The 23,706-nt window shown below is 41.0% G+C and overlaps 1 protein-coding gene across 6 annotated transcripts in view; it reads left to right on the top strand.

Annotated features, from left to right (window-relative positions):
- The window catches only part of hectd4 (HECT domain E3 ubiquitin protein ligase 4), a 180,089-nt gene extending 156,951 nt beyond the window's left edge, over window positions 1-23,138 (top strand). For all 6 annotated transcript variants that reach the window (XM_033043699.1, XM_033043705.1, XM_033043702.1 and 3 more), the window contains 14 exons: window positions 1,569-1,792; window positions 3,109-3,260; window positions 4,312-4,418; window positions 5,437-5,560; window positions 5,740-5,930; window positions 6,581-6,727; window positions 8,809-8,928; window positions 11,147-11,302; window positions 11,894-11,997; window positions 14,513-14,734; window positions 15,080-15,246; window positions 17,437-17,632; window positions 18,714-18,936; window positions 19,436-23,138. In XM_033043699.1, coding sequence (XP_032899590.1) covers window positions 1,569-1,792; window positions 3,109-3,260; window positions 4,312-4,418; window positions 5,437-5,560; window positions 5,740-5,930; window positions 6,581-6,727; window positions 8,809-8,928; window positions 11,147-11,302; window positions 11,894-11,997; window positions 14,513-14,734; window positions 15,080-15,246; window positions 17,437-17,632; window positions 18,714-18,936; window positions 19,436-19,572 — 2,270 coding nt within the window. In that variant the 3' untranslated portion in view covers window positions 19,573-23,138. The remainder of the gene's footprint in view (window positions 1-1,568; window positions 1,793-3,108; window positions 3,261-4,311; window positions 4,419-5,436; window positions 5,561-5,739; window positions 5,931-6,580; window positions 6,728-8,808; window positions 8,929-11,146; window positions 11,303-11,893; window positions 11,998-14,512; window positions 14,735-15,079; window positions 15,247-17,436; window positions 17,633-18,713; window positions 18,937-19,435) is intronic.
- Window positions 23,139-23,706: the final 568 nt, after the last annotated feature.

A 23,706-nucleotide genomic window follows, 5' to 3' on the forward strand; every position in this document is an offset into this window, starting at 1 on the left:
GAGTTTATAAGGAAATTATCTATTTGCAGTACACCAGATGAGTTTTAAGACAAATTCTACACTAAAGGCGCAGTCTTCACCAAAAATGATCAGCTACATAACCAATTTGCACTCTTGAGTGGATTCAGAACCAATAGTGTTACTTAAATTGCTGTATACATCTGTGGCCATCTATGAATCTGCTATTAAATATTATTGATTAAAATACAAACACTGTTTGGCATTGTTAATACCACAATGTTTCACTCAATAAGAGTCTCAACGCGAAATGTTGTCTATTTATTTCCCTCCACAAATGCTGCCTGATCCGCTGAGTTCCACCAACAGTTTGTTTTATGCTCCAAATGCCAGCATCTGCAGTCTCTTGTGTCACCACATTGTTGGTTTGTGCATAAATAAGGAGGCTGAATGTGCAGGCCTGGCAACTATTTGATCCCAGCAGAGTCTTGATGTGAATGCCCTTTGAAACCAGAAACCCACCTCTTCCAATGGTCTTAGGAGTTTTCAATAGTTGGAATATAAATGTAACTGGACCTCCAATGGACTGAATGACCTTCTGTGTTGTAATAAGTAACTAATTTGATTTGACTGAGACTTGCATCTGTCCCAGAGCATTGCCTGGTATACTTCATTAATTAAGATGCCCCATCCTCTCCCTCAGATGGAAGGAAACTTTTCCATATCCCTTTTCAAGTAAGAGCAGAGATTTCAGCCAACCTTCAGGTCAACGTTTATATTTCAAACAATGTGATACAGAATATCTGGTCCTTTATCATGTGTAGGGAGGAACAAATGCTGGAGTAACTCAGCAGGTCAGGCAGTGTCTCTGTAGAAAAGGAATAGGTGACGTTTTGGGTCGAAACCCTTCAGATTTGTAGAGTCAGGGGAAAGAGAAACTAGAGGTATGAAAAAGTTCAGAATAGATCAGAACCGGCAGCGATGGCCAAGGGAAGGTGGAGCCCACAATAATCCATTGTTGGCTGGGGAAGAGGTGATAACGAAGGGATATATGGATGCGAACAATGGAACTGGCCGGATGACTTGGGTGGGGGAGGGGCAGAGATAGAGGGTATGCAGGGGTTACTTAAAATGAGCAAAATCAATATTCATACCGCTGGGTTGTAAGCTGCCCAAGCAAAATATGAGGTGCTGTGCCTCCAATTTGCCCATGGCCTCACTCTGACAATGGAGGAGGCCCAAGACAGATTGGTCTGTATGGGAATGGGAAGGGGAATTAAAGTGCTTGGCAGCCAGGAGATTGTGTAGGTCAAGGCGGACCGAGCGAAGGTGCAGCGAAGCGATCGCCCAGACTGCACTTGGTCTCGTGTTTTTGTGTGTGTGGCTTCCAGCTGTGAGGAAGTTGGCTGTAGTGTTTCCTTTTACGGAGTTGTTGAACATTTCAAACACACTTAATGACCTGTAAAACACTTCTGTATATCCCTTGCTCATAAAGTACTACATAAATGTGTCCTTTATAAAATCAATTATTAATTAGAAAGCGAAAAATAAATTATCTTTAGCATCTTGAAAGTAATTTACTGCGGTTTACTTTGCTTCTTTTTCATTAGGTGATAAGGTGGTTCCCCCTGCACGAGATGTTCTTGCAGAGATATTTCGAAGCTGTATTCATTCAGAACAGATGTTGAGTCTTGCTCCAGCCAAACCTATCAAAGTTTCTGATATTTTCCTCAGCAAAGAACAGATCAACTCACAGACATCAGGAAACCTGTTACAAATATTTTTCACTAATGTCCGCCCACCAAAGAAAGTTTTGGAGGATCAGCTCACACAGGTATGTGCTTTGGATAAAGCCCTGAGTCTGTTTCTTATGTGGTTTGTGGACATTTCCTTGGGAACAAGAGTACTTGCATCCACTCTGATTTTGTGAATTCCATGGTAACGTTTGACGGCACTGGACCTATACTCGCTGTAGTTTAGAAGGATGAGGTGGGGCCTCATTGAAACTTACCAAATAGTGAACGGCTTGGATAAAGTGGATGTGGAGAGGATGTTTCCAATAGTGGGAGAGTCTAGGACTAGAGGTCATAGCCTCAGAATTAAAGGACATTCCTTTAGGAAGGAGATGAGGAGGAATTTCTTTGGTCCGAGAGTGGTGAATCTGTGGAATTCTTTGCCACAGAAGGCTGTAGAGGCCAAGTCAGTAGATATTTTTAAGGCAGAGATAGATAGGTTCTTGGTTAGTACATCTGTCATGGGTTGTGGGGAGAAGGCAGGAGAATGTGGGTTAGGAGGGAGAGATAGATCAGCCATGATGGAATGGCAGAGTAGACTTGATGGGTTGAATGGCCTAATTGTGCTCCGATCCCTTATGACCTTATGTAACAGATGAGGTTGCTGAGGGAACTTCAACTCAATAAATGGGGGAGGATATTCTTGATGGATTGGGCCATTTGATAATTGATGAATTGTGACAGTACTTCTACCATTTATGTTGGGCTATTGATTCCGACTCTAGGTTCTCAGTGCCGTCCCCACAACTGGTCCTTATCTTTGAGTGGTCTTGCACCAGGGGTTCATAGAATCAATGGAATAGTTGTATTTTTCAAGGTTTAGTGAAATATTTTATTTTGCCCCTCTGTTATAGTCATGGAGTCATACAGCATGGCAACAGACCCTTCAGCCCAACTTGCCCACACTGACCAACCTGTCCCCCATCTACACTAGGCCCACCTGCCTGTGTTTGGCCCATATCCCTCTAAACCTATCCTTTCCATGTGCCTGTCTAACTGTTTCTTAAATGTTGCAATAGTAAATGCCTCAACTACCTCCTCCGGCAGCTCGTTCTATACATCCACCACCCTCTTGTATAAAAAAAAAAGCTGCCTCTCAGGTTCCTATTAAATCTTTCCCCCCTTACCTTAAACCTATGTCCTCTTGTTTCGATTTCCCAACTCTGGCTAGCTTTGCTCTCAGTACTTTTGTTTAATATAACCATATTATAGAAGGAGAGAGTAGTTGTGTTTTTATAAAGTCACCCGCTGCCATTTGAGAGGGAATTCTCTGAATTATTTTTGTAAATACGTCTAGTAACTAACTGTGCTTTGTACAATGTTTAATGAATTATTTTTCTTTGTTTGCTTTTGCAAGATACTGCGGAAGTACGGCATACCCAAGCCAAAATTTGACAAGAGCAAGTACAGTAAAGCAGGAAAGGAGCAGCACCCTGGCAAAGTAGTCAGCACAAAAAGGCCAATCGGCAAACCTCCAGGCAAAGACAGGTCCGTGCTGAACAGCGTCAGGTTCGTTGTCTTTAATCAGGAAGTTCTCCCCTCTCTAATCGGGACTTTCAGTAGTTCTAAATATCACTCGAGGTGAGAGAGAAATAAACCTTATTCTGGAATTCATGGGAAAACATTAATTTACCATAAAGTCCATTGGATGGGTTACATCAATACAAATGGTGCAGCCACAGCATTTACACCAGAGTTATCCGTCTCAACAGCGCTCACCAATGCTACAGAAATCTTAGTTTACAAGCTATGAATCTGACAGTGAGTTCAGGTTTAACACTGCACATTACCACTGGCAGCTGCATTTCTGGCTACAAACAATTATCCATGTATTTGAGAAGAAATATAACTATAATGCCTTCTGGGAAAGAAAAAACACACCATTTCAGGAAGAAAATAGGATCTTTCCTCCTTACTGCTTAATGCAGTACGTTATGCTTCATTATAACTTAACTGCAGATGAAACCCTCAGCATTCCTGACCTTGTATTGCAAATTATTATTAGTCATGCTTGGGATTCCTTGTAAAATGGAAATGTTCCAAAAAATCGTAAACAAATGAAGTTACATTTGCAAGGGACGTCAAGATAAACATACACACTTCTAACAGTATGGCAATCCACACAATGGGCTTTCAATAAGATGGGGCTAAATGGCCTATTTTGTTCTGGTTTTGCAGCATTGACAGTCTCCTTCACAATTGTGGTTTCTTCTAATCTGCAATAACAATAAATGAGAACGATTTCATGTTTACAATTATGATAAGCGATGGCTGATAATGGCATAACAAGATAAATAAGGCGATGCAACCGATGTTATCCCAGCACTCCCCGCAACCCTGACACTCTTTAGGAGACCTCAAAGTTTCAGAACAGCCACGTTATGAATTAGGCATCATAAATTGAACCTTTTCCAGTTCCTTCTGTCACAATAGTGTAACAGCACCTGAGGTATCTAAAGGTGATGAAACCACGGCCAGTTAGCTAAACTAAAGTGTCAGAGAGTTTAAAATAACTCAAAAGGAAAATCGAATTCATACTAAGCATCTTTTCTTTTAACAGAACTGCGCTGAGTGAGAAGAAACCAATTGTGAAAGCAAAGTCACCAGAAAAGGGCAGCAAACCTGAGGACAAGGACCCAGAGAAGTCACCAGCAAAGAAACAAGAAGGTAAGTCTTTTTATAATTATCAACAAAACCAGTGGCCACCATGAGAGGGTTTAATGTAGTTTATTATTGTCATGTGTACTGAGTGAAAAGCTTTTATAAGGATATTTTTTTCATTATCTTCTACACCATTAAAAAAAACCATTTCCGTAGAATGGGGAAGTGGAGTAGGCCACATGTCTGTTTAGTTCAATTTATTTTAGAAATACAGCATGGAAACGGGCCCTGCGGCCCACCAAGTCTGCGCCAATCAGATATCCTCACACGCCTCCACTATCCTGCACACTAGGGACTATTTCCAATGTTACCAAAGCTAATTAACCTACAAACCTGTACGTAATTGAAATGTGGGAGAAACCGGAGCACCCGGGGAAAACGCATGTGGTCACAGGGAGAACGTACAAACTCCGTATAGGCAACACCCGTAGTCAGGATCAAACCCGCATCACAGCTGATCTTTGACCTTAATTCCATTTCCCTGTCTGATCCCTAAAACGTTTTAGTTTCCCTATAATATAAAAATATCATGCTTATCATGCCTTTGAATGTATGATAAAGCAGCCAGAGCTCTCTGAAGTAGAGAATTCCAAAGATTTGCAAATTAGTATAGGAATGAGAGCTTGTACCTGCCATTCCCATTCTGGTCTGAGGAAGCGTTTCGGCCCGAAACGTTACCTATTTCCTTTGCTCCATAGATGCTGCTGCACCCGCTGAGTTTTTCCAGCATTTTTGTGTACCTCCCATTCTGGGCAAGCTTGTTTTAAACTAATTTCTCTGTATAAGTTTTTTTAAACTTAACTCACCCATATGAATTGCTAATATTATTTTATTTTCCACATTGTGCAATTGGACCTGACATGAATTTTACTAACGTATTTTGTAAATATTTTCTAGACCTGAAATCTCCCAGCCTTGGCATTGGAAATAGCTTCCCAGTCATCAAGAAATGTTTGGTTTTGAGGCAACTCAACAGATGGCAGGTTGCAACTATTTTAACACAAAATCTTTCTCTCTCCTACAGCACCAGAGGAAAAGTATTTAACATTAGACGGTTTCCATAAATTTGTCGTTGATCGGTCAAAGCAAGACATCCGAAGCGTGTGGCGAGCAATCCTTTCCTGCGGATACGACCTTCACTTTGAAAGGTAAGTGGGGTTTCACTGGAAGAATATTACAAAAGTTATTACATATCATCTATCACAGTGTAAAAAATGAGTGATGTGCAAATATTCTGGATGAATTTTGCAATAAACTTAACCATGTTGTGCTGTCGTGCTTGGTTTCATTTCTATTGCAGTCTAAGCAGCTTTGTTGTCTCTAACAGGTGTGCCTGCATTGACACCAGACATGCCCAAAGATCCTGCAAAAAATGGACCCTGGAGATGGATGTTGCACTTGTACAATATGTCAACCGCCTCTGCTGCCATCTTGCCATCAGTCCAAGCCGGCTTCATCCTCACGAAGTTTATCTTGACCTTGCAGATGTGCCTGACCCGAGGATAGCCTGTTTATTGAGTAGGTTTTGTGCTGTTCATCAGGTTAAATTGCCACATCTACACTGGAGTTTCGGTCATTGTGGATAGAAAATATGTTCACTGGATCAGGAAATAGAAATTCTATTTGCTATTAACAATGATTTGAATTGAGGTGTGGATTAGTTTAGAGATACAGTGTGGAAACAGGCCCTTCGGCCCACCGCGTCTATGCCGACCAATGATCCCCGCACACTAACACTATCCTATAGACTAGGGAAAATTTACAATTTTTACCAAAGTCAAATTGACCTACAAATCTGTACGTTTTTGGAGTTGCGGAGGCACCCAGAGAAAATCCACGCGGTCACGTGGAGAATGTACAAACTCCGTACAGACAGCACCCGTAGTCAGGATCGAACCCGGGTCTCTGGAGCTGTAAGGTAGCAACTCTACTGCTACGCCACCGTGCCGCTCTTGTCTTCCATGTATGGTTATTGGAACTGATGTTAAATCATTTAACATGTACCTCAATGGATATAAACTGTTTTGGACATAAACTGTTTGGTGGCAGTCTAAATAACTACAAATAGTAGTATATAAAAGACTTCATCCCATGAAATATTATCTATCATGTGTTTTCCCATTTGTTCTGTATCACAATTACCGACATTTTTCATTCACTATCCCTAGATGTTCCAATTGAAAGCCTTCGGCTTCGCTTTGCTTTGCTTCAGTCTTTGAACAACACTTTGGAGACATTCTTCCTCCCTCTGGTAGAGCTCAGACAGACACATACCTATATGGACAGCATTGCAGCACTGCTACGAGAATCTAAAGGTTAGATATTCTTCCTGTTGGAAGATTCTATGTTGTTTTCAGGACTAATTGCATTATAGTGTTCAATGAAGCCATTTGACCATGTGGAGAGAAGGAAAGATATTTTGCAAAGACCACTTTTAAAATTCAAAATGTTTTTGGTGTTTAAGAACACAAAAAATATTAAAATAAATAGTGCCAAGAAATTGGTTTGTGTCTGACCATTCCTTAAATGTTGATCAAGCAAATTTGATATCACCTAATTAGCCTTAACAGAAATGCTGGAAGAACTCAGTCAACTGTGGAAAGAGAAACCAGTCAATGTTCTGGATCATCTACCCTTCCTCTTGGGGGAAGAATGGGTTTACTGTTTCTAAAGCAGACCTGGGGAGGAATGTGGTGAAAGTCAAAAAAACCTGTATAGATATAAGTTATGACAAATCGGGTAATATAGAGCAAAGTACTGACATTTAAAGGAAACGGGGTAAGAAATGATGAGAGAGCAGTTTATCTGAGGTTGGAGAATACTGTTTATTCCAGAAGATTGCAAAGTGCCGAGGTGATGATATTCTAGTACACGTTCAAGAAGGAACTGCAGATGCTGGAAAATCGAAGGTAGACAAAAATGCTGGAGAAACTCAGCAGGTGGGGCAGCATCTATGGAGTGAAGGAAATGAGTCTGAAGAAGGGTTTTGGCCCGAAACGTTGCCTATTTCCTTCGCTCCATAGATGCTGCCGCACCCACTGAGTTTCTCCAGCATTTTTGTCTATATTCTAGTACACGTTGGGCTTCATTATGGTAGTGGAGGAAGCTATAGACAGGCAGGTCAGATAGTGAGTGGGATTGAGAATTAAAGTGGCATACAACAGAGGTCACGATCGCCCACTCTGCAATTGGCTTCTCCAATATAGAAGAGGTCACATTGTGAATGCCGAATGCAGTCGATGAGATTGCAAGAAGGCAGGTAAATCGCTGCTTCACCTGGAATGATTACGTAGGCCCCTGGATGGTGGAATGGGACAAATGTTGCATGTGAAAGTGCCAGGGGATGGGGAGTGACCCGTGGGAATGGAGGAGTGGACCAGGGGCTCATAAAGTGAACAGCCCCTGCAAAAAAGAAACTTTTGTTTTCCCTCACTGTCCTCCAGTCCAGCTCAAGTAATATTTTTCCTTTCCTTCCGAAGTTGTAAACTCCTGGAATGCAGAGATATGGGTGGTAAATGCCTGCTGCGTTTTCCCCAATCATCTCATTTTCACCTGACCCAAAATAGATAAGCATTGGGAACTATTTAATTTAGTTTAGTTTAGAGATACATCGCAGAAACAGACCCTTCGGCCCACTGAGTCCACTCCGACCAGCGATCCCCATACACTAACACTATCCTACACACGAGGGACAATTTACAATTTTTACCAAAGCCAAAGCCAATTAACCTACAATCCTGTACCTCTTTGGAGTGTGGCAGAAAACTGGAGCAGCTGGGGAAAATCCAGGTCTCAGGGAGAACAAACAAACTCCGTACAGACAGCCCCCATAGTCAGGATCGAACCCAGGTCTCTGGCGCTGTAAGGCAGCAGCTCTACCGCTGCGACACCATGCCTGTTATCAACATATAATGTGGATCATGTCTGTTTACTTCAGGTGAAATCTGTTGAGGGGAATTTGGCATGGCTGATAGAAGTGTTTGTGAACTTTAGAGCATCATCTTAAAATTTAGGAATCAAATCTGGGAAGATCTGTTTCCTTTCGAGGCCAATTCAAAAATAATCCTACAATTATCTACAATCTTTCATGGGTTGGATGAATTTAGATTTTATTAACTGAGATTTTTTAACTGAGGTTATCGGGATAATAGAATAAAGTGCATGGGGAAGTTACAAAGTGCGGAATATAGTTCTCAGCATTGCAGGATTTAACATTGTAGTTTTCTATAATTGATACAATATCATGGTCCAATTCTACTTGTTTGCATCATATTTCGGCCTAATTTCACATATTGTCTATATTTGTAAATGTTTCACTATTTAGTGAACCTGAGCAAATTGTGGATGTGTTTATAACTATTCTAACAAAGCTGTTCTTCACTTATTGTTTGCTTAGGCTTGGTATTTTACGATACTAAAGTAGCTGTGATGAACAGAGTTCTAAATGCCACAGTACAACGAACGGCAGACCATGCAGCACCTGAAATAACACTCGATCCACTGGAAATTGTGGGAGGTAAGAGGGGGAACAAAACAAACTATAAATAGTCCCATTAACAAAGTTTATTGTCATATGCATGAGTACGATGCTGCACAGGTACAATGATAAACCTTGCTTGCCGCAGCATCAAAGGCACATAGATTCAAGACAAATGTATAAAAAGCAAATTTTACACAAATTATACATTACACAAAATTTGAAAAGAAAGAAGACTAGGAAAAATACAAGACATTAACAACCATAATTCGAAAAATAATCCATATTTGTGCAAGAGGTGAACAGTAGTGACCTGTTGTCATGGCCAGATTAGGGTTGTGTAGGTCGGTTCAAGAATCTGACAATAGAAGGAAAGTAGCTGTTCGTGAAGCTGGTGGTGTGCGCCATCAGGCTTCTGTACCTTCTTCCCGATGATAGCAGTGAGAAGTGGGCATGGCCCAAATGGTGGGCATCCTTGATGATAGAAGCTCCTTGATGATAGATGCTGCTGAATTGAGGCAAGGCCTGGGGTAGATGTGTACTATGGAAGGGAGGGTATTGCCTATGATGGACCAGGCTGAGACCACCACTCTCTTGTGATCCTATTTGTTGGAATTGCCATACGAGGCCATAATGCAACCAGTCTTGATACTTTCTGTAGTACATCTGTAAAAGTTTGTAAGAGTATTCGGAGACAGGGCAAATCCCAGTAAAAGAATAGAGGCGCTGGCACGCTGCCTTTATGATTGCATCGAGGTGCTGGACCCTCTACCAATGAAATCTTTATACATTCCTTTAGACCTGTTTCATATAAGCCTGCCTACAACTGAAGCTAAACGAATGGGCTGGCAATTATACAGTGATTCCTTGTTATTAACTAAAAGAACGACATTAGATGTCCTTCATTCCCATCGCCTGTCATCATAGTCGGCCCCCACAGTTTCCTACATTCCTCCTTTTGACAGACTATGATGGACCGACAATTCATCCACTTTCCGAAATGTTAAACTCCTAGAAATGCTAAATCTTAGGCCTGATGATCAATGGTTGCTCCAAGATAATTTTTGCAGAAATACATGTAATCCTCAAATAATAATTTGTGGGTTATTGGGTTAGCAGAGACTTATGGTTTAGTTCAATGTTAGCAATCAGAAGCATTAGAATTCACAGCTCACTTCAGACCACACCATTTCAATGGAGATACAGCTTCTCTGTTGATAATTTAAATAGGCACTCTCCATCAATTCAGATGAATATAAAGGATACCATCATGAGTCTCTGTGCTTTTTTATTTGTTCACACATTGCTTTCTCCATTTTTCCTTTATGCTGTTGTGTGCTCTGTTGGTTTTATGAACATGGATTTTATTTCTGCCATACTCACCGTTTGTCATTATTTTCTCTGTTATGTTGAGTTAACCCATTTCATTCCCTGCCTTGCACTCTCCAGCTTGATTTTACCAGATATATTCCCAGCAGCGTTAAATTCTCAATCCAAATGTTTTCTACAATTGTACCTTGGTAATCCTTATTTTTATCAGCTTTTTCTCCTCGTGTTTATTGCCTTTACTTTCCTTTTTTGGTTCTGAACACTTGGGGCAATTTACAGACACGTCAACTCATTGGTAATAAATGGCATTATCTTCAACCATCTTTTCTTATCTGGTTTTGTAACATTGCTTTCCTGACAGTTTGGGTCTTTTACTTCAGTCTAGCTTTTCCTTGTGTATTTTAATCATATTTAGCCTACATTTATTTTGCCGGTCTCTTTCTTATAGTTTAAAACCTTGTTTAATTTAATGTTAACATGGTGACATTTCAGTTTAGAGTTTATCTTCATATTTAATCAATTTTTTAAGACACTCTTCAAATTACGTATTCAAAGTAAAAAGCGTTTAAGAAAAGATGACATTTAAGGAAATAATTACATTTTTGCAAGGATAAAATAAGATTTTGTAGCCACTTTTGGAGACACAGCTCGACTCTCTTATATAAGATTAATAAATCCCCTCTGTTAACAACTAAAATATGATTGTTTCTATTTGTTTATTGTTTTTTTTGGATTGTACAAATAAATGTCATAGGTATTAAGGAAATAAAGGAATACACTGAAGTATGCAAAAACCCAAATTATAAAAAAGCTGACAATTACTGGACGATATGTACTTGTCAATAATCTTTGTCTAATGAGCATTGGCGTTAGAGATGTGCCACTTACAATCACTCGTCATGGTTTTACTGTTTTTGAATGGTTGTAGGTGAAATTCGTTCATCGGAGAACACTTACTTCTGCCAGGCAGCACGGCAGCTGGCATTAGTGTCTTCCACCCAACTCTGTGTCAAGCTGGCAAGTGGTGGGGACCCAACCTACGCATTTAACATTCGCTTCACTGGTGAAGAAGTACACGGAACAAGTAAGGCAATAGAATTATCCTGAGAACTGTTCCAGCAAAACATGGGTGATACCTGTTAGTATAAAGTCAGTATTGATCTCTTATTTCCAAACCCCTTCACTTTTCCCCAGTCCAGCTCAAGCATCTCGGTTTCTTTGACCTCTCAAAACAACCCTCATTCTGCTAAACACCACTATCATATCTGTCTTCACCACCACACCACTGGTAGTGCATTCCAGGCACCCACCACCAAAGTAAAAAGACTTGCCTTGCACACCTCATTTTAAACTTGCCCCCTCTCACCTTAAAGCCATGCCCTTGAGTCTTTGACATTTCTACCCTGAGAAAAAGGTTCTGTCGCTATGTCTCATCATTTTATATACTACCATCAGGTTTCACCTAAGCCTCCGATGCTCCAGAGAAAACAATACAGAGAATAAATCCTCTGTCCTTCCACCATTTCACAACTTAAAACTCTTTTCCTCACTCTTCCGATTCTGATGAAGAACCATCAACCTGAAATATTCCCACGTTTCAATATCCCTTGTCATTCTCTATATGTTACTTCCCTACTGATGCCTGCATTTGTGTGTGTGTGTGTTTGGATTCTAGGTGGATCATTCCGTCACTTTCTGTGGCAAGTATGTAAAGAGTTACAGAGTTCAGCACTTTCGCTCCTTGTGCCTTGTCCGAGTTCTGCAGCCAACAGGAATAAGGTAATTGCTGCAGTAGACACCAGTTGAGTGTTTGGGGAATGTGGTTCAGATGAAACTCAAGTGATGACAACATGGATAATTTTAGGCATTTATTTTACCTAGAAATCACAAAGTAAAGGTTCCATTATACACTGACCACAACAATGGTCTTAAATACACAGCTAATCAGGCAGCCGGCACTACCCAGAGCACTGACTTGACTGCCTTTTCTCTTTCAGATGCTGACTGACCTATTAGGTCTTTGTTTAATTCCCATTCCTAGTGTTCGTCATTCTCTTTAGTAAATCAGAGGGTTTTAATGCATTGCGTTAATGCAGGCAGGCATTCAAAGTGTTTTGCCATTGGTTGCTTATTGTTTGCTGAGAAAATCACCCTCTAGTTTTAAACCTGACTTCAATGACCATTGACGATGAATGAGGGTTATTCTTCTTTGCTTCTCTTCAAAATAAAATAACAATACAGGAGCATTACTGCACAAGGAAGGACAATACAGCCTATGCTAGCAGGCGCACTTTACTGCCCAATAATGCTATCAATAAAACTGACATCTTCAGCTGCCCTAGTAGTTTCCAGACATCTATCCACTCAACAAAAACTTTTTCACACAAAGGGTGGTGGGTGTATGGAATGAGCTGCCAGAGGAGGTAGTTGAGGCAGGGGCTATCCAACATTTAAGAAACAGTTAGACAGGAACATAGATAGGACAGGTTTGGAGGAATATGAACCAAACATGGGCAGGTGGGACTAGTGTAGCTGGGACACATTGGCCGGTGTGGACAAGTTAGGCCGAAGAGCCTGTTTCCACGCTGTAAGTAAGCGTGCAGGTACAGCAGGCAGTGAAGAAAGCGAATGGCATGTTGGCCTTTGTAACAAGACGAGTTGAGTATAGGAGCAAAGAAGTATATAGGGCCCTAGTGAGACCACACCTGGAATATTGTGTGCTGTTTTGGTCCCCTAATTTGAGGAAGGACATTCCTGCTATTGAGGGAGTGCAGCGTAGGTTTACAAGGTTAATTTCCGGGATGGTAGGACTGTCATATGCTGAGAGAATGGAGCAGCTGGGCTTGTACACTCTGGAGTTTAGAAGGATGAGAGGGATCTTATTGAAACATATAAGATTATTAAGGTTTGGACACGATAGAGGTAGGAAACATGTTCCCGATGTTGGGGGATGTCCAGAACTAGGGGCCACAGTTTAAGAATAAGGGGTAAGCCATTTAGAACGGAGACGAGGAAACACTTTTTCTCACAGAGAGTTGTGAGTCTGTGGAATTCTCTGCCTCAGAGGGCGGTGGAGGCCAGTTCTCTGGATACTTTCAAGAGAGAGCTAGATAGGGCACTTAAAGATAGCGGAGTCAGGAAATATGGGGAGAAGGCAGGAACGGGGTACTGATTGGGGATGATCAGCCATGAATGGCGGTGCTGGCTTGAAGGGCCGAATGGCCTACTCCTGCACCTATTGTCTATTGTATCACTGCATGACTCTGACTCTGAGCTGCTGAAAATAAAATTATTGGATTTAATTTATCACAAAATAGTTACTTTCCAAATTAGTGCCTGCAGGAAACCTTGATACCAGTAAATCAGACAAAATATAATCAGAATTTTAAATACCTTTCTCACGTTAATGTTCAGGCTTTCCCTAATTACTTTCCTAAAGACTGAGTCACAAGGAACTGCAGATGCTGGTTTACAAACAAAAAAGGTATAAAGTGCAGGAGTAACTTAGATCAGGCGGCTTCACTGGAGAACATGGATAGGTGACGTTTCGGGTCAGGATCCTACTTCAGACTAATGGGTTCTGACCCAAAATGTCATCTATCCATGTTTTTTTCCCTACTGCTATCAGACTCCTAAACTAATAACCTCTTTCACACTTAATCCCTGGAATTGCTGCCTCGTACTCCCAGTCTTAACTCTTCCTCATTTGGTTACTCCTTTATTGTAATTTAATTATTTTTTTACGCAACTTTCGGATTGCACTAACATTTTGCAATATTGTGCTGTTTTGCACTCATATTTTAGTTTAGAGATCCAGCACGGAAACAGGCCCTTCAGCCCAGTGAGTCTGTGCCATTCCCCGCACACTAACGCTATCCTACACACACGAGGGGCAATTTACAATTATACCAAGCCAATTCACCTACAAACCTGTACATCTTTGGAGTGTGGGAGTTAGCCGGAGATCCTGGGGAAAACTCACGGGGAGAACGTACAATCTCCGTACATACAGCACCTGTAGTCGGGATCAAACCGGATCTCTGGCGCTGAAATGCAGCAACTCTACCTTTGCACCACTGTGCCGCCCTTTGTATTATATAATATTATTGTATTTATTGTTGTATCAGTACTGTCTAATCTGAGAGCTTCCCGTGAACAAGGAATTTCATTGCACTTTGACAATAACTAAACTGATCTGAATTATAATCTGCTGCAGGTGATTTCCATTGTATTAATATTATCCAAGGTTTTCAAAGCAATCCCATTGTTCATTTTATATCTGTACATCTTTTAGGGCAAGCACATTCTGACCCCAGGCCCGATAACATACACAGAGGAGCAGCTACTACATTTCTTTGGGCAGTTGCTTGGAATTGCAATCCGAGCAGATGTCCCACTCCCTCTTGATCTTCTTCCGACGTTTTGGAAAACACTTGTTGGTGAGCCGCTGGACCCTGAGTGGGATTTACAGGAGGTGGACATTTTGACGTACAACTACATCAAAAAATTTGAGACGGTAAGTAATATTCAAGATCAAATTCTTCTGCCCCTGCATGCTCTCCTGTTCTATTTCCTGAATGTTCATTCTATTTGAGACATCTTACCTTTAAGGTAAACCCTAAAAGCCACAAATGTTTAACACGGGCAGAGGGGATTTGAAGCAAGATTTCTTGCTCATCCACCTCTTCTTGTGTATCCAAGGGTCATGGTCTCAGAGTAGAGGCCACCCTTTCATTGTAATTCTGCTTCGTGTAGGTTATGGATTACCTGGTGTAAGAATAATGCACATTTGCAGCTGATGAAAGGATAATCAATGAGTAAATTTGATGATTTGCCATTCACATGATTCCCATGATTCCAGATTAATGACGAGACAGAACTTGAGGCACTGTGTGCTGAAGTAACTTCACATCATTTGACCACAGAGAGCCCTGACTCTCCCAACAAGCCCTGCTGTAAATTCAGCTACGTAACCATGACAGGCGATGAAGTGGAGCTGTGTCCCGGAGGCAGGGATATCACTGTTGTGTGAGTAAATGCCCAACCTTCACAAGATCTCATTATCAAGCTATTTTACCCACCTAACTCTTTGTTCTTCTTCTGGCATATGGCGTGCACAGCCCAAAGTTGTAGGACAACTTGTTCTATTTGATCTTATTTGATTGTGCACGCCGGGTTGATTGCATTCGTCGAAGCAGGGCGGACCACGTGAAGGTTGTAATCTTCCACCCCAACTCTTTGTTGATCGCAGCTTTCTGTATCTCATCCATAGCAGGGTAATCTTTTAACACCTACCTTAGAGCAATCTGTATCCTGACGGTCTGCCCTCTGAGCTAAAGTTTGGGTGGACGTGAAGGGAATTATAGAACGGAGTCAGAATGATCCAAATGCACAACGTAACGGGTAGGAGGTATTGCCTCAGATGCTGAAAACATTTTTGGAAGGGGCCATGCTTCTGCCCTCCATCCTCCTTTGCGTGATAATACTCTTGCCCAGAGTAAGGCAATCGAGGACCAGAGGACATAGGTTCAAGGTGAAAGGGAAAAGATTTAATAGGAATGTGAGGGGTAACTTTTTGGGTGGTGGGTGTATGTAATAAGCTGCCAGAGGAGGTAGTTGAGGCTGGGACTATCCCAACATTTAGGAAATCTGTAGACAGGTACATGGATAGGACAAGTTTGGAGGCATATCGACCAAACGCAGGCAGGTGGGACTACTGTAGCTGGGACATGTTTGCTGGCCCGTTTCCACACTGAATCATTCTATGACTAATTCAGTCTGGATGTTGCTAAGCAGCTTTATTTTTAGCATTAGCAACAAATGTTCTTGTATCACACTCAACATAGTGAAACATTCCGAGACCCTGGACCCTGGAGGTGAGAAAAGGCCAGAACAAAATGGGGCCGGCAACATATGACCTCAGGAAGGGTGGAGTCCATCATGCCAATAGTTGGCTGGGGAAGAGGTGCTAACGACAGGGATTCAAGGATGCGACCAGTGGAACTAGTAGGGCGGTATGGTAGGAGAGGGGAAAGAATGCAGGAGTAACTTGAATTTAGAGAAATCAACGGTCATACCGCTGGGATGTAAGCTGTCCCCGCAAGCGCACTATCACTGAGTGCATTGTCAGGCAGGCCAGCATCTGTGTGAGAAATGCAACATGGCCCAATTTGGCTTCCCATAAAATAGTGCTTGGCACTGTGATGAAGAATGATGTAACAGTTCATCATTGGTGTTCTAGGCAGTATTTATCTTTCATTCTGCATCCCAAAAGGAATCTTCAGTTATTGCCACATTATGTTTTGCCAATTTGGGAACATGTGAAATACACAACTGGGAATCCTCGTTGCTCATTAATGCCTTTGAAAATCAAAACAGCTGCAGCTGCTGGAAATCTGAAATAAAAGGCCTAAAATACCAGAAGCACTAAGTTAGTATGGCAGCATCTGTGGAGAAGGGCCTGAAGAAGGGTCCCGAATTGAAAATGAGTGACATTTCGGGTTGAGTTATTCCAGCATTTTGTGTCTATCTGGGAGTGCAACATAACCCAGTGGCTTATGTTGTAATGCCCAAATGTAACTTTTGGTTAAGGATAAGATCAAGCTAAATTAATAATAATGGTTAAAAAGCATAACAATGTTTGGAATCTAGGTTCGTGTGAACCTGAGCAAGATTGCTACCTAAGAACAAGTGGAGGGGAGAAAGAGAGTAGGAAAAGATTTGTTTTAAGAATGGTGAAGGACTGGAACTCCGCTGCAAGTTGTCGGGGTTCATGTATGGGGAGAAGGCAGGAGAATGGGGTTGAGAGGGAAAGATAGATCAGCCATGATTGAATGGCAGAGTAGACTTAATTGGCTGAATGGCCTAATTCTGCTCCTAAAACCTATTAACTCATGATACAATCAAAAAGCAAAAGGAAACTGCTGATACTGAAAATCTGAAACAAAAAAGAGAAAATGCAAGAAATATTCAGCATGTTAGGCAATGTGTATGAGAGAGAAATAGATGTAATGTTTCAGGTCCATGATGCTGCCTGACCTGCAGAATTTCTCCAGCAATGTTTGCTTTTATCCCAGCTTTTGTGATTTTTTTTTTCTCATCAGCATTTCTTCTAACTTGTTGTTATGTTTGTATTGCATGCTAAGTGATGTGCCATTGGCACAGCCGTTATTCTTGGTGTCACGTTTTAATCCCCGATGTTTGCTTCATTTTGAATAGTTGGGAGAATAAAGATTCATATGCGGTCGCGATCCGAAATCTGAGAATACAGGAAATTGAAAACACTCACTGCATGACCGCGGTTCGAGCGGGCCTCGGCTCCATCATCCCCTTGCAGTTGCTGACCATGCCAACACCCCTGGAGATGGAGCTGAGGACCTGTGGTCAGCCTTACATCAACCTGGAGTTTCTGAAGGTACTTACTACATAATCATTTCTTACTTGGGTGGTCATGTTGCAGTTTTATAAGACGTTGGTGAGGCCGCATTCACAGAATTGTGTTCAGTTCTGGGCACCATGTTATAGGAAAGATATTGTCAAACTGGAAAGAGTGCAGAGAAGATGTATGAGAATGTTGCCAAGACTCGAGTGCCTGAGCTATAGGGGGAGGTTAAGCAGGCTAGGACCCTATTCCTTGGAGCACAAGAGAATTAGGGATGATCTTGTAGAGGTGTATAAAATCATGATAGGAATAGATTGGATAGATGCACAGATTCTCTTGCTCAGAGTAGAGAAATCAAGAACCATAGGACATAGGTTTAAGGTGATGGGGGAAAGATTTAATATGAACCTGAGAGGTAACATTTTCACACAGATGGTGGTGGGTGTATGGAACGAGGTGCCGGAGGAGGTAGTTGAGGCAGGTGGTATCGCAACGTTAAAGAAACATTTGGACAGATACATGGATAGGAGAGAATTAGAGGGATATTGGCCAAACACAGGCAGGTGAGACTAGTGGAGATGGGACATGTTGGTCGGTGTGGGCATTGTTGGCCGAAGGGCCTGTTTCCACGCTGTATCACTATGGCATACTCGGGTAAGGAAAGTAGTCTCCAATGGTTAAATCTGTCTAGGTCTTGTTAATTCTACCTAATGTTGTCTCACGACGCAGTAGTTTTGTTGTTTATGTTGTGTAACATTACCAGGGTGACTGACAAGCTTTCCCTCCACTGTACACGGGCTTCTTTAGTTTATGGACGTAGCCACGTGTCCACCCCAGAGAAAACCCACGCGATCACAGGAAGAATGCACACTCCATACAGACAGCACCCATAGTCAGGATAGAACCCGGGTCTCTGGTGCTGTAAGGCAGCAACTATGCTGTTGCGCCACCGACTCGCCCTAAGATGCTAATGTTTATTCACTTTCTCCTTGTAACTAGTCTCCAATTTTTTTTCGTCCACGCAAATTACTTGATTGAGAGACTGGGTGGTAAATGTTTCTTTAATTGTTAATTATGAACACATCTGTCCCTTCACTTTTCTCCCACTGTCCAGGCTCACACCATGTACCAAGTGGGTCTGATGGAGACTGATCAGCACATTGAGTTATTTTGGACAGCACTGGAGATGTTTACACAGGAGGAACTCTGCAAGTTCATCAAGTTCGCTTGTAACCAAGAACGAATACCTTTCACTTGTCCATGTAAAGATGGAAGTCCAGATACAGCCCATGTTCCACCATATCCTATGAAGATTGCCCCACCTGACGGAGCTGCAGGTACTCTGAAGGGTTATTTATATATGTAATTCTGATGAGAAACTCAAAATTGTGCAATGAGATTGCTCATGAATTGTAACCCTCCAGTTTTTTTTAAGACAGGGGCAGACGAAGAGTGAATTTCTTCACCACAACCTCATCCTTGATTGTGCTGGGGTAAAAAAACAATTTTCTGTAAAAGTGAAAAATGAAACCATGGGATGTAAAAACTCAACATGTTTATTAACATACTGGGAGAAGGAATCTACCATTCAAACACCCAGCCATATATGGCCATTCAGAAATTGCCCTCTCAGAACCAAGGAAATTAAGGACTGACATTAAATATAAACCTTGATAGTTACTCAAGAATTCTAAATGAATGAACAAAAGCTTGTGCAAAAATATACGGTTGATTTTATGTGTAAGAGTAAAATACCATGTGATCAGATAATGTGTTATCAGTTACCGTTCGGTCATTTAATTTCTGTTTGTATTTCTCTTTTCCACGTTGACACAGGTTCACCAGATTCTCGATACATCAGGGTGGAAACCTGTATGTTTATGATCAAACTGCCTCAGTATTCCTCACTCGATAATATGCTGGAAAAACTCCGTTATGCCATCCACTACCGTGAAGACCCTCTCAGCGGCTGAGCAGGTTGCATCTCGAATTCCCACATCCTTTCACAACACATGGTGATGCCCAAGAACCTCCTTAACCCTGCTTTTAAGAAAGGAAAAAAAAGAATAGGGGTGGAAGTACGGATGGAATCTGAGCCGTGGTCGGGAGCAGTTCGTCCTGAAGATTCCACGAGCAAGATGCTTCCACACTGGTGCAAACTTTCTTTTTGTAAATTTCCATTTCTATTGATGGACTAAATATGGTGTGTTGCTGTCTTGTTAAGCAGCTATTGAAGAACGTACGATGCTTTCACTACAACAGCAGTGTACGTTACTATAACTTTAAAACACAAACACACGTTCAAACAGAATATTAGTTGATTGTGGGATAACTGTTTTATACTCGTGATCTTAACTTTGGAGCAGAATTTTATCCTCTTGTCATGCCAGAAAGAAAAGTTATGACTTTTCCTCGCGAAAAGCGCACAGGAGGTGCCAGCGGGATCAAGTTTGGCTTCTGAAATGTCATAACAATCACGTGCAACCCAATTGAAATGCTCCAAAGTTAATATGTTGTGATTGGTGTACAGGAAGGTATCCTTTTACCAACCTGCAATGAACCTTTTAGTTATAGATGGATATGTATGAATCATGTGACCCTGGCTGCCTTGCCTTTTTTTCCTTACCCCCCACCATCCAAAAACAGTGTGCGCTGTTGGTATGCTGGGTCAGCAGTTGGCCAGACTTTGTGATCAAGTCTCTCTCAACTCTCTCCTTGCCTCATTTTGCTGGATACCGCCACACTGACTGCATCCTTGGCTGCAAATATTTTCTTGCTCTGTTCCCCATTTTCAATGGTCTTAAGGTACCCTGAAGTAGAACCCGAGAAGCTTGAATTAGCTGGGGAGGAACAGTTTAAGATGTTAATTTTCTACTTATGAACATGGATCGATTCAGTGGAACCTGGTAATGAGATTTGGAGTGGGTAGTATTTTGAGTTACTTAGAAATTTAACTTTACTTCAAGGAGTCAGATCCCGATGTACAATTGGTGGATCCAATTCACCATTTTTGTTTATCCCTAAATGGGTCTTTCCATCCCCATGCTGGCTGGATAACAAATCAGACTGTTACCCCCGGGGCTCTGCCCTGTGAAGATGTGTGTGTATGGCCTAGAATTATTTTTGAATAGTTGAAGTTGTCTTATGACACAGCAGATTGAAGCATGAATTGTAAATCTTGAATCAAGTTCAGTTGCCTTTAATCATTCTGCATTTCTTTATTAAATTCACACTTCAAGCAGCAGCACAAATATTAGTTCATGAAAACTATCCCACTGTGGCTTTGATAATAGCCTGATAGATGTACAAATCACCCCCCTAATTCCGTACGAGTCAATAATCTTTTCAAGTTTTACTTTGTGGCCATTTCAATATCTTTTATACGATTTAATAATTATGCATGAAAGTTTCAGGACTCATTGAAAAATAGCTTGGTTAACTGTATTGTAAATGTTACCCATGGTGCCAATATTATAGACCACATCAAACCTCTGCTACTTGAGGTGACATTGGGCTGTATCATGATTTGGTATTGTTGCTCATCTTTCTTGGCACTTTCACCCCTATCATTTACAGTTTGTTGTTTTTGGAGTAATCGTGGTTAGCAGAATCAGAAAAGATATGCAAACTACAAGGACCAAGTACGAGATAAACATCAAAAATTGACAGTAACTGGAGTTGAGACAGACCTCTCTTTGTATTTCTAATCTGGTTGGGAGAATTGACTACTATTTGGAAAGAATGGTCAGCGTTGATATACATGAAGGATATATCCTGTAGAGGTTGTAAATTTAGTTCAGGATTAGAATTATTTTAATTTTTATGTTTTCTCATATTTGAGATAAAGATCTGTAAACATTTAATTTGGCATTGTGACGTATGTGCAGCTGTGCATGCGTCTTTGCTAATTGCACTTGTTTTATTCTCTGAAAAATGTCACTTCTTTTCTGCCCCAAATGTTTGGGTTTAAATCCATAGCTGTTTGATAAGTTTTAATTTTGCATTAATGTAGTCCATAGAAAATTACTGGGTAAAACTTGTGAATTGATGCAGGAGCCAAGAAGAATGTTACCTGTTGAATTGGAAAAATGAGTTCTGGAAAGTAAAACCATGACCCGATTGCAGCATTTTGGGTTCCTGATGTGTTTGATTTCCTAAACAGGGTTGCTAGCAACATGTGCAGCAGGGGGCCTGTGTATGACCTAAAATGCATTCCGTAAATCCAAATCTATCCTGGCTAATAATCCCAAGATTGCTTGTAAGAAAGTTGTTCATTCTACTTTTTAAAAATGGGGTTGACAAAGCAAAGAGTTGTTTTAATGCAATATCCACTAACCTGTTACATTTATCAAGATTGCTTGTAAAACTTGAACTAAAACTGCCTTTAAAGCTATTCTGGGTTTAATGAGGAGCACTTTTATGGAATTAGAGTTGATGTCACAAATGTGTGGGGCAATTTGTAGAAAGCTAGTATGGGCTATCAAGTACATAGCAGAAGCGAGAGCAGGAATAGTCAAACGGGCCATGGACATGCAGATGTTGCTGGGTTTACTCTAGCACTTTCTAGTGCAGGGTGTTTGTTTTAAAGCTTGTAAAAGGCTTGAGGCATATGCAGCTTCTGGCTACATAATGTAATGTAATCTATCATAGGGTGTAGAGTGCATAATCATCTTTTGCTGTGCAATGGTCAGATGGCCTGCAGTATATCAGTGAAGGCCCTGTTTAATAACTGAGTGAATGAAGGTTTTGTGTAATTATAGTTGTTTGGCAGACAGAGTTCAGAGATCCACAGCAAGTGTTAGTGCTTGGTTTATTTTTTAGTGTTCTCACGTAACAAATTATACACATGGTACACACACCTTCGGGAACCAGATTACCGTAAAATGCTGAGTGTATCTACCAGGCTGTTTTTTAAATGTCAACTATGATAAGATTGATAATGAACAAGAATAAGCAGAGCAATGAAAAAGAGAACTGCTTTGTTGCCAACGTTAAGAGTTGTGCCCCTGTAATGTTGACTGAATTATTAACCTTCACTTTTCAAATCAAACAACTGGTGTGAGAGTTGGCATTTAATAGGCCGCACACTGTAAAATGGGGACAATGCATAAAATCAGAAATTGGTTTCTATATTCTTGGAGTTCGAACAACATATCCAGCTGTTTTTGTTTAGACAGATGTGGAGGTTGTTGCTTGAACAATCATTCATCTTTGCCCTCAGTTTTAAACAAGATGCTGACACCTGTGTGGATCTGGCTCTTTGCTCCTGCCCTGTCAGAGTGACGTGCTGGCTGTGGTGATGTTAATCTGCTGCTACAATGGCTCCATTTTACTGAGAGCGTCCAGATAAAGTTTAATTTTTAAAGACATATCAACATACAGGTGTTAATGTGCTCTGTACAGTCATTGATGTATATTTATTGCAATTATTTATGAATGCATCTTAAAATCATCTGTAATGTTGATCTTGTCTGCAGTGGTACTTAAAGCAGTGATGTATGAATGGGAATTACATTCATATTAAAAATGCTGAAACAGATGTTGTCATGCAAGGAAAATGTTTACATACGTAGCAATGGATGAAGCAAAATGTCTGCATTGAAAAGTGGGTCATGCAGCAAAAAACACATTATAATTCTAACCATATTTTCAGCGTTTGAGCAGAACTAATTAATCCAGTGTAAATTTCCTGAAAGGTATCAAATGCAAACAATAAGTAGATTTTAGAAAAAATTTTGCAAAGGAAATATGCACTAGTGCACAAAAACACACATTTTAGGTGTTTTATGGAAAGTGAAGAGGAATGATCAGGATATAAAAAGGTAGTAATTCAATGTCACTAGCAGAAACACTAAGGGCGACACAATAATCAAGACTGAAGGGTGGAAGGTAGTGTTGTAGGACTTGATGGAATGTCAAAAGAACAGAGCCGCAGGTGTTGGTGTAGCATGAGGGCAAGGGAATGCAAAGGGATGAGCAGCATTTAAATGGCACTGTGGAATAACCAGACTGAAAAACAAAAATGCATGGTTCATTTGGCATGGACAGTCACATTACTGCGAGTCAAACGCATGCTTTCAAGCAGGCAAACCACAATCCCAATTGCA

Source organism: Amblyraja radiata, chromosome 25 (genome assembly GCF_010909765.2).
Source record: "Amblyraja radiata isolate CabotCenter1 chromosome 25, sAmbRad1.1.pri, whole genome shotgun sequence".
Taxonomy (NCBI): domain Eukaryota; kingdom Metazoa; phylum Chordata; class Chondrichthyes; order Rajiformes; family Rajidae; genus Amblyraja; species Amblyraja radiata.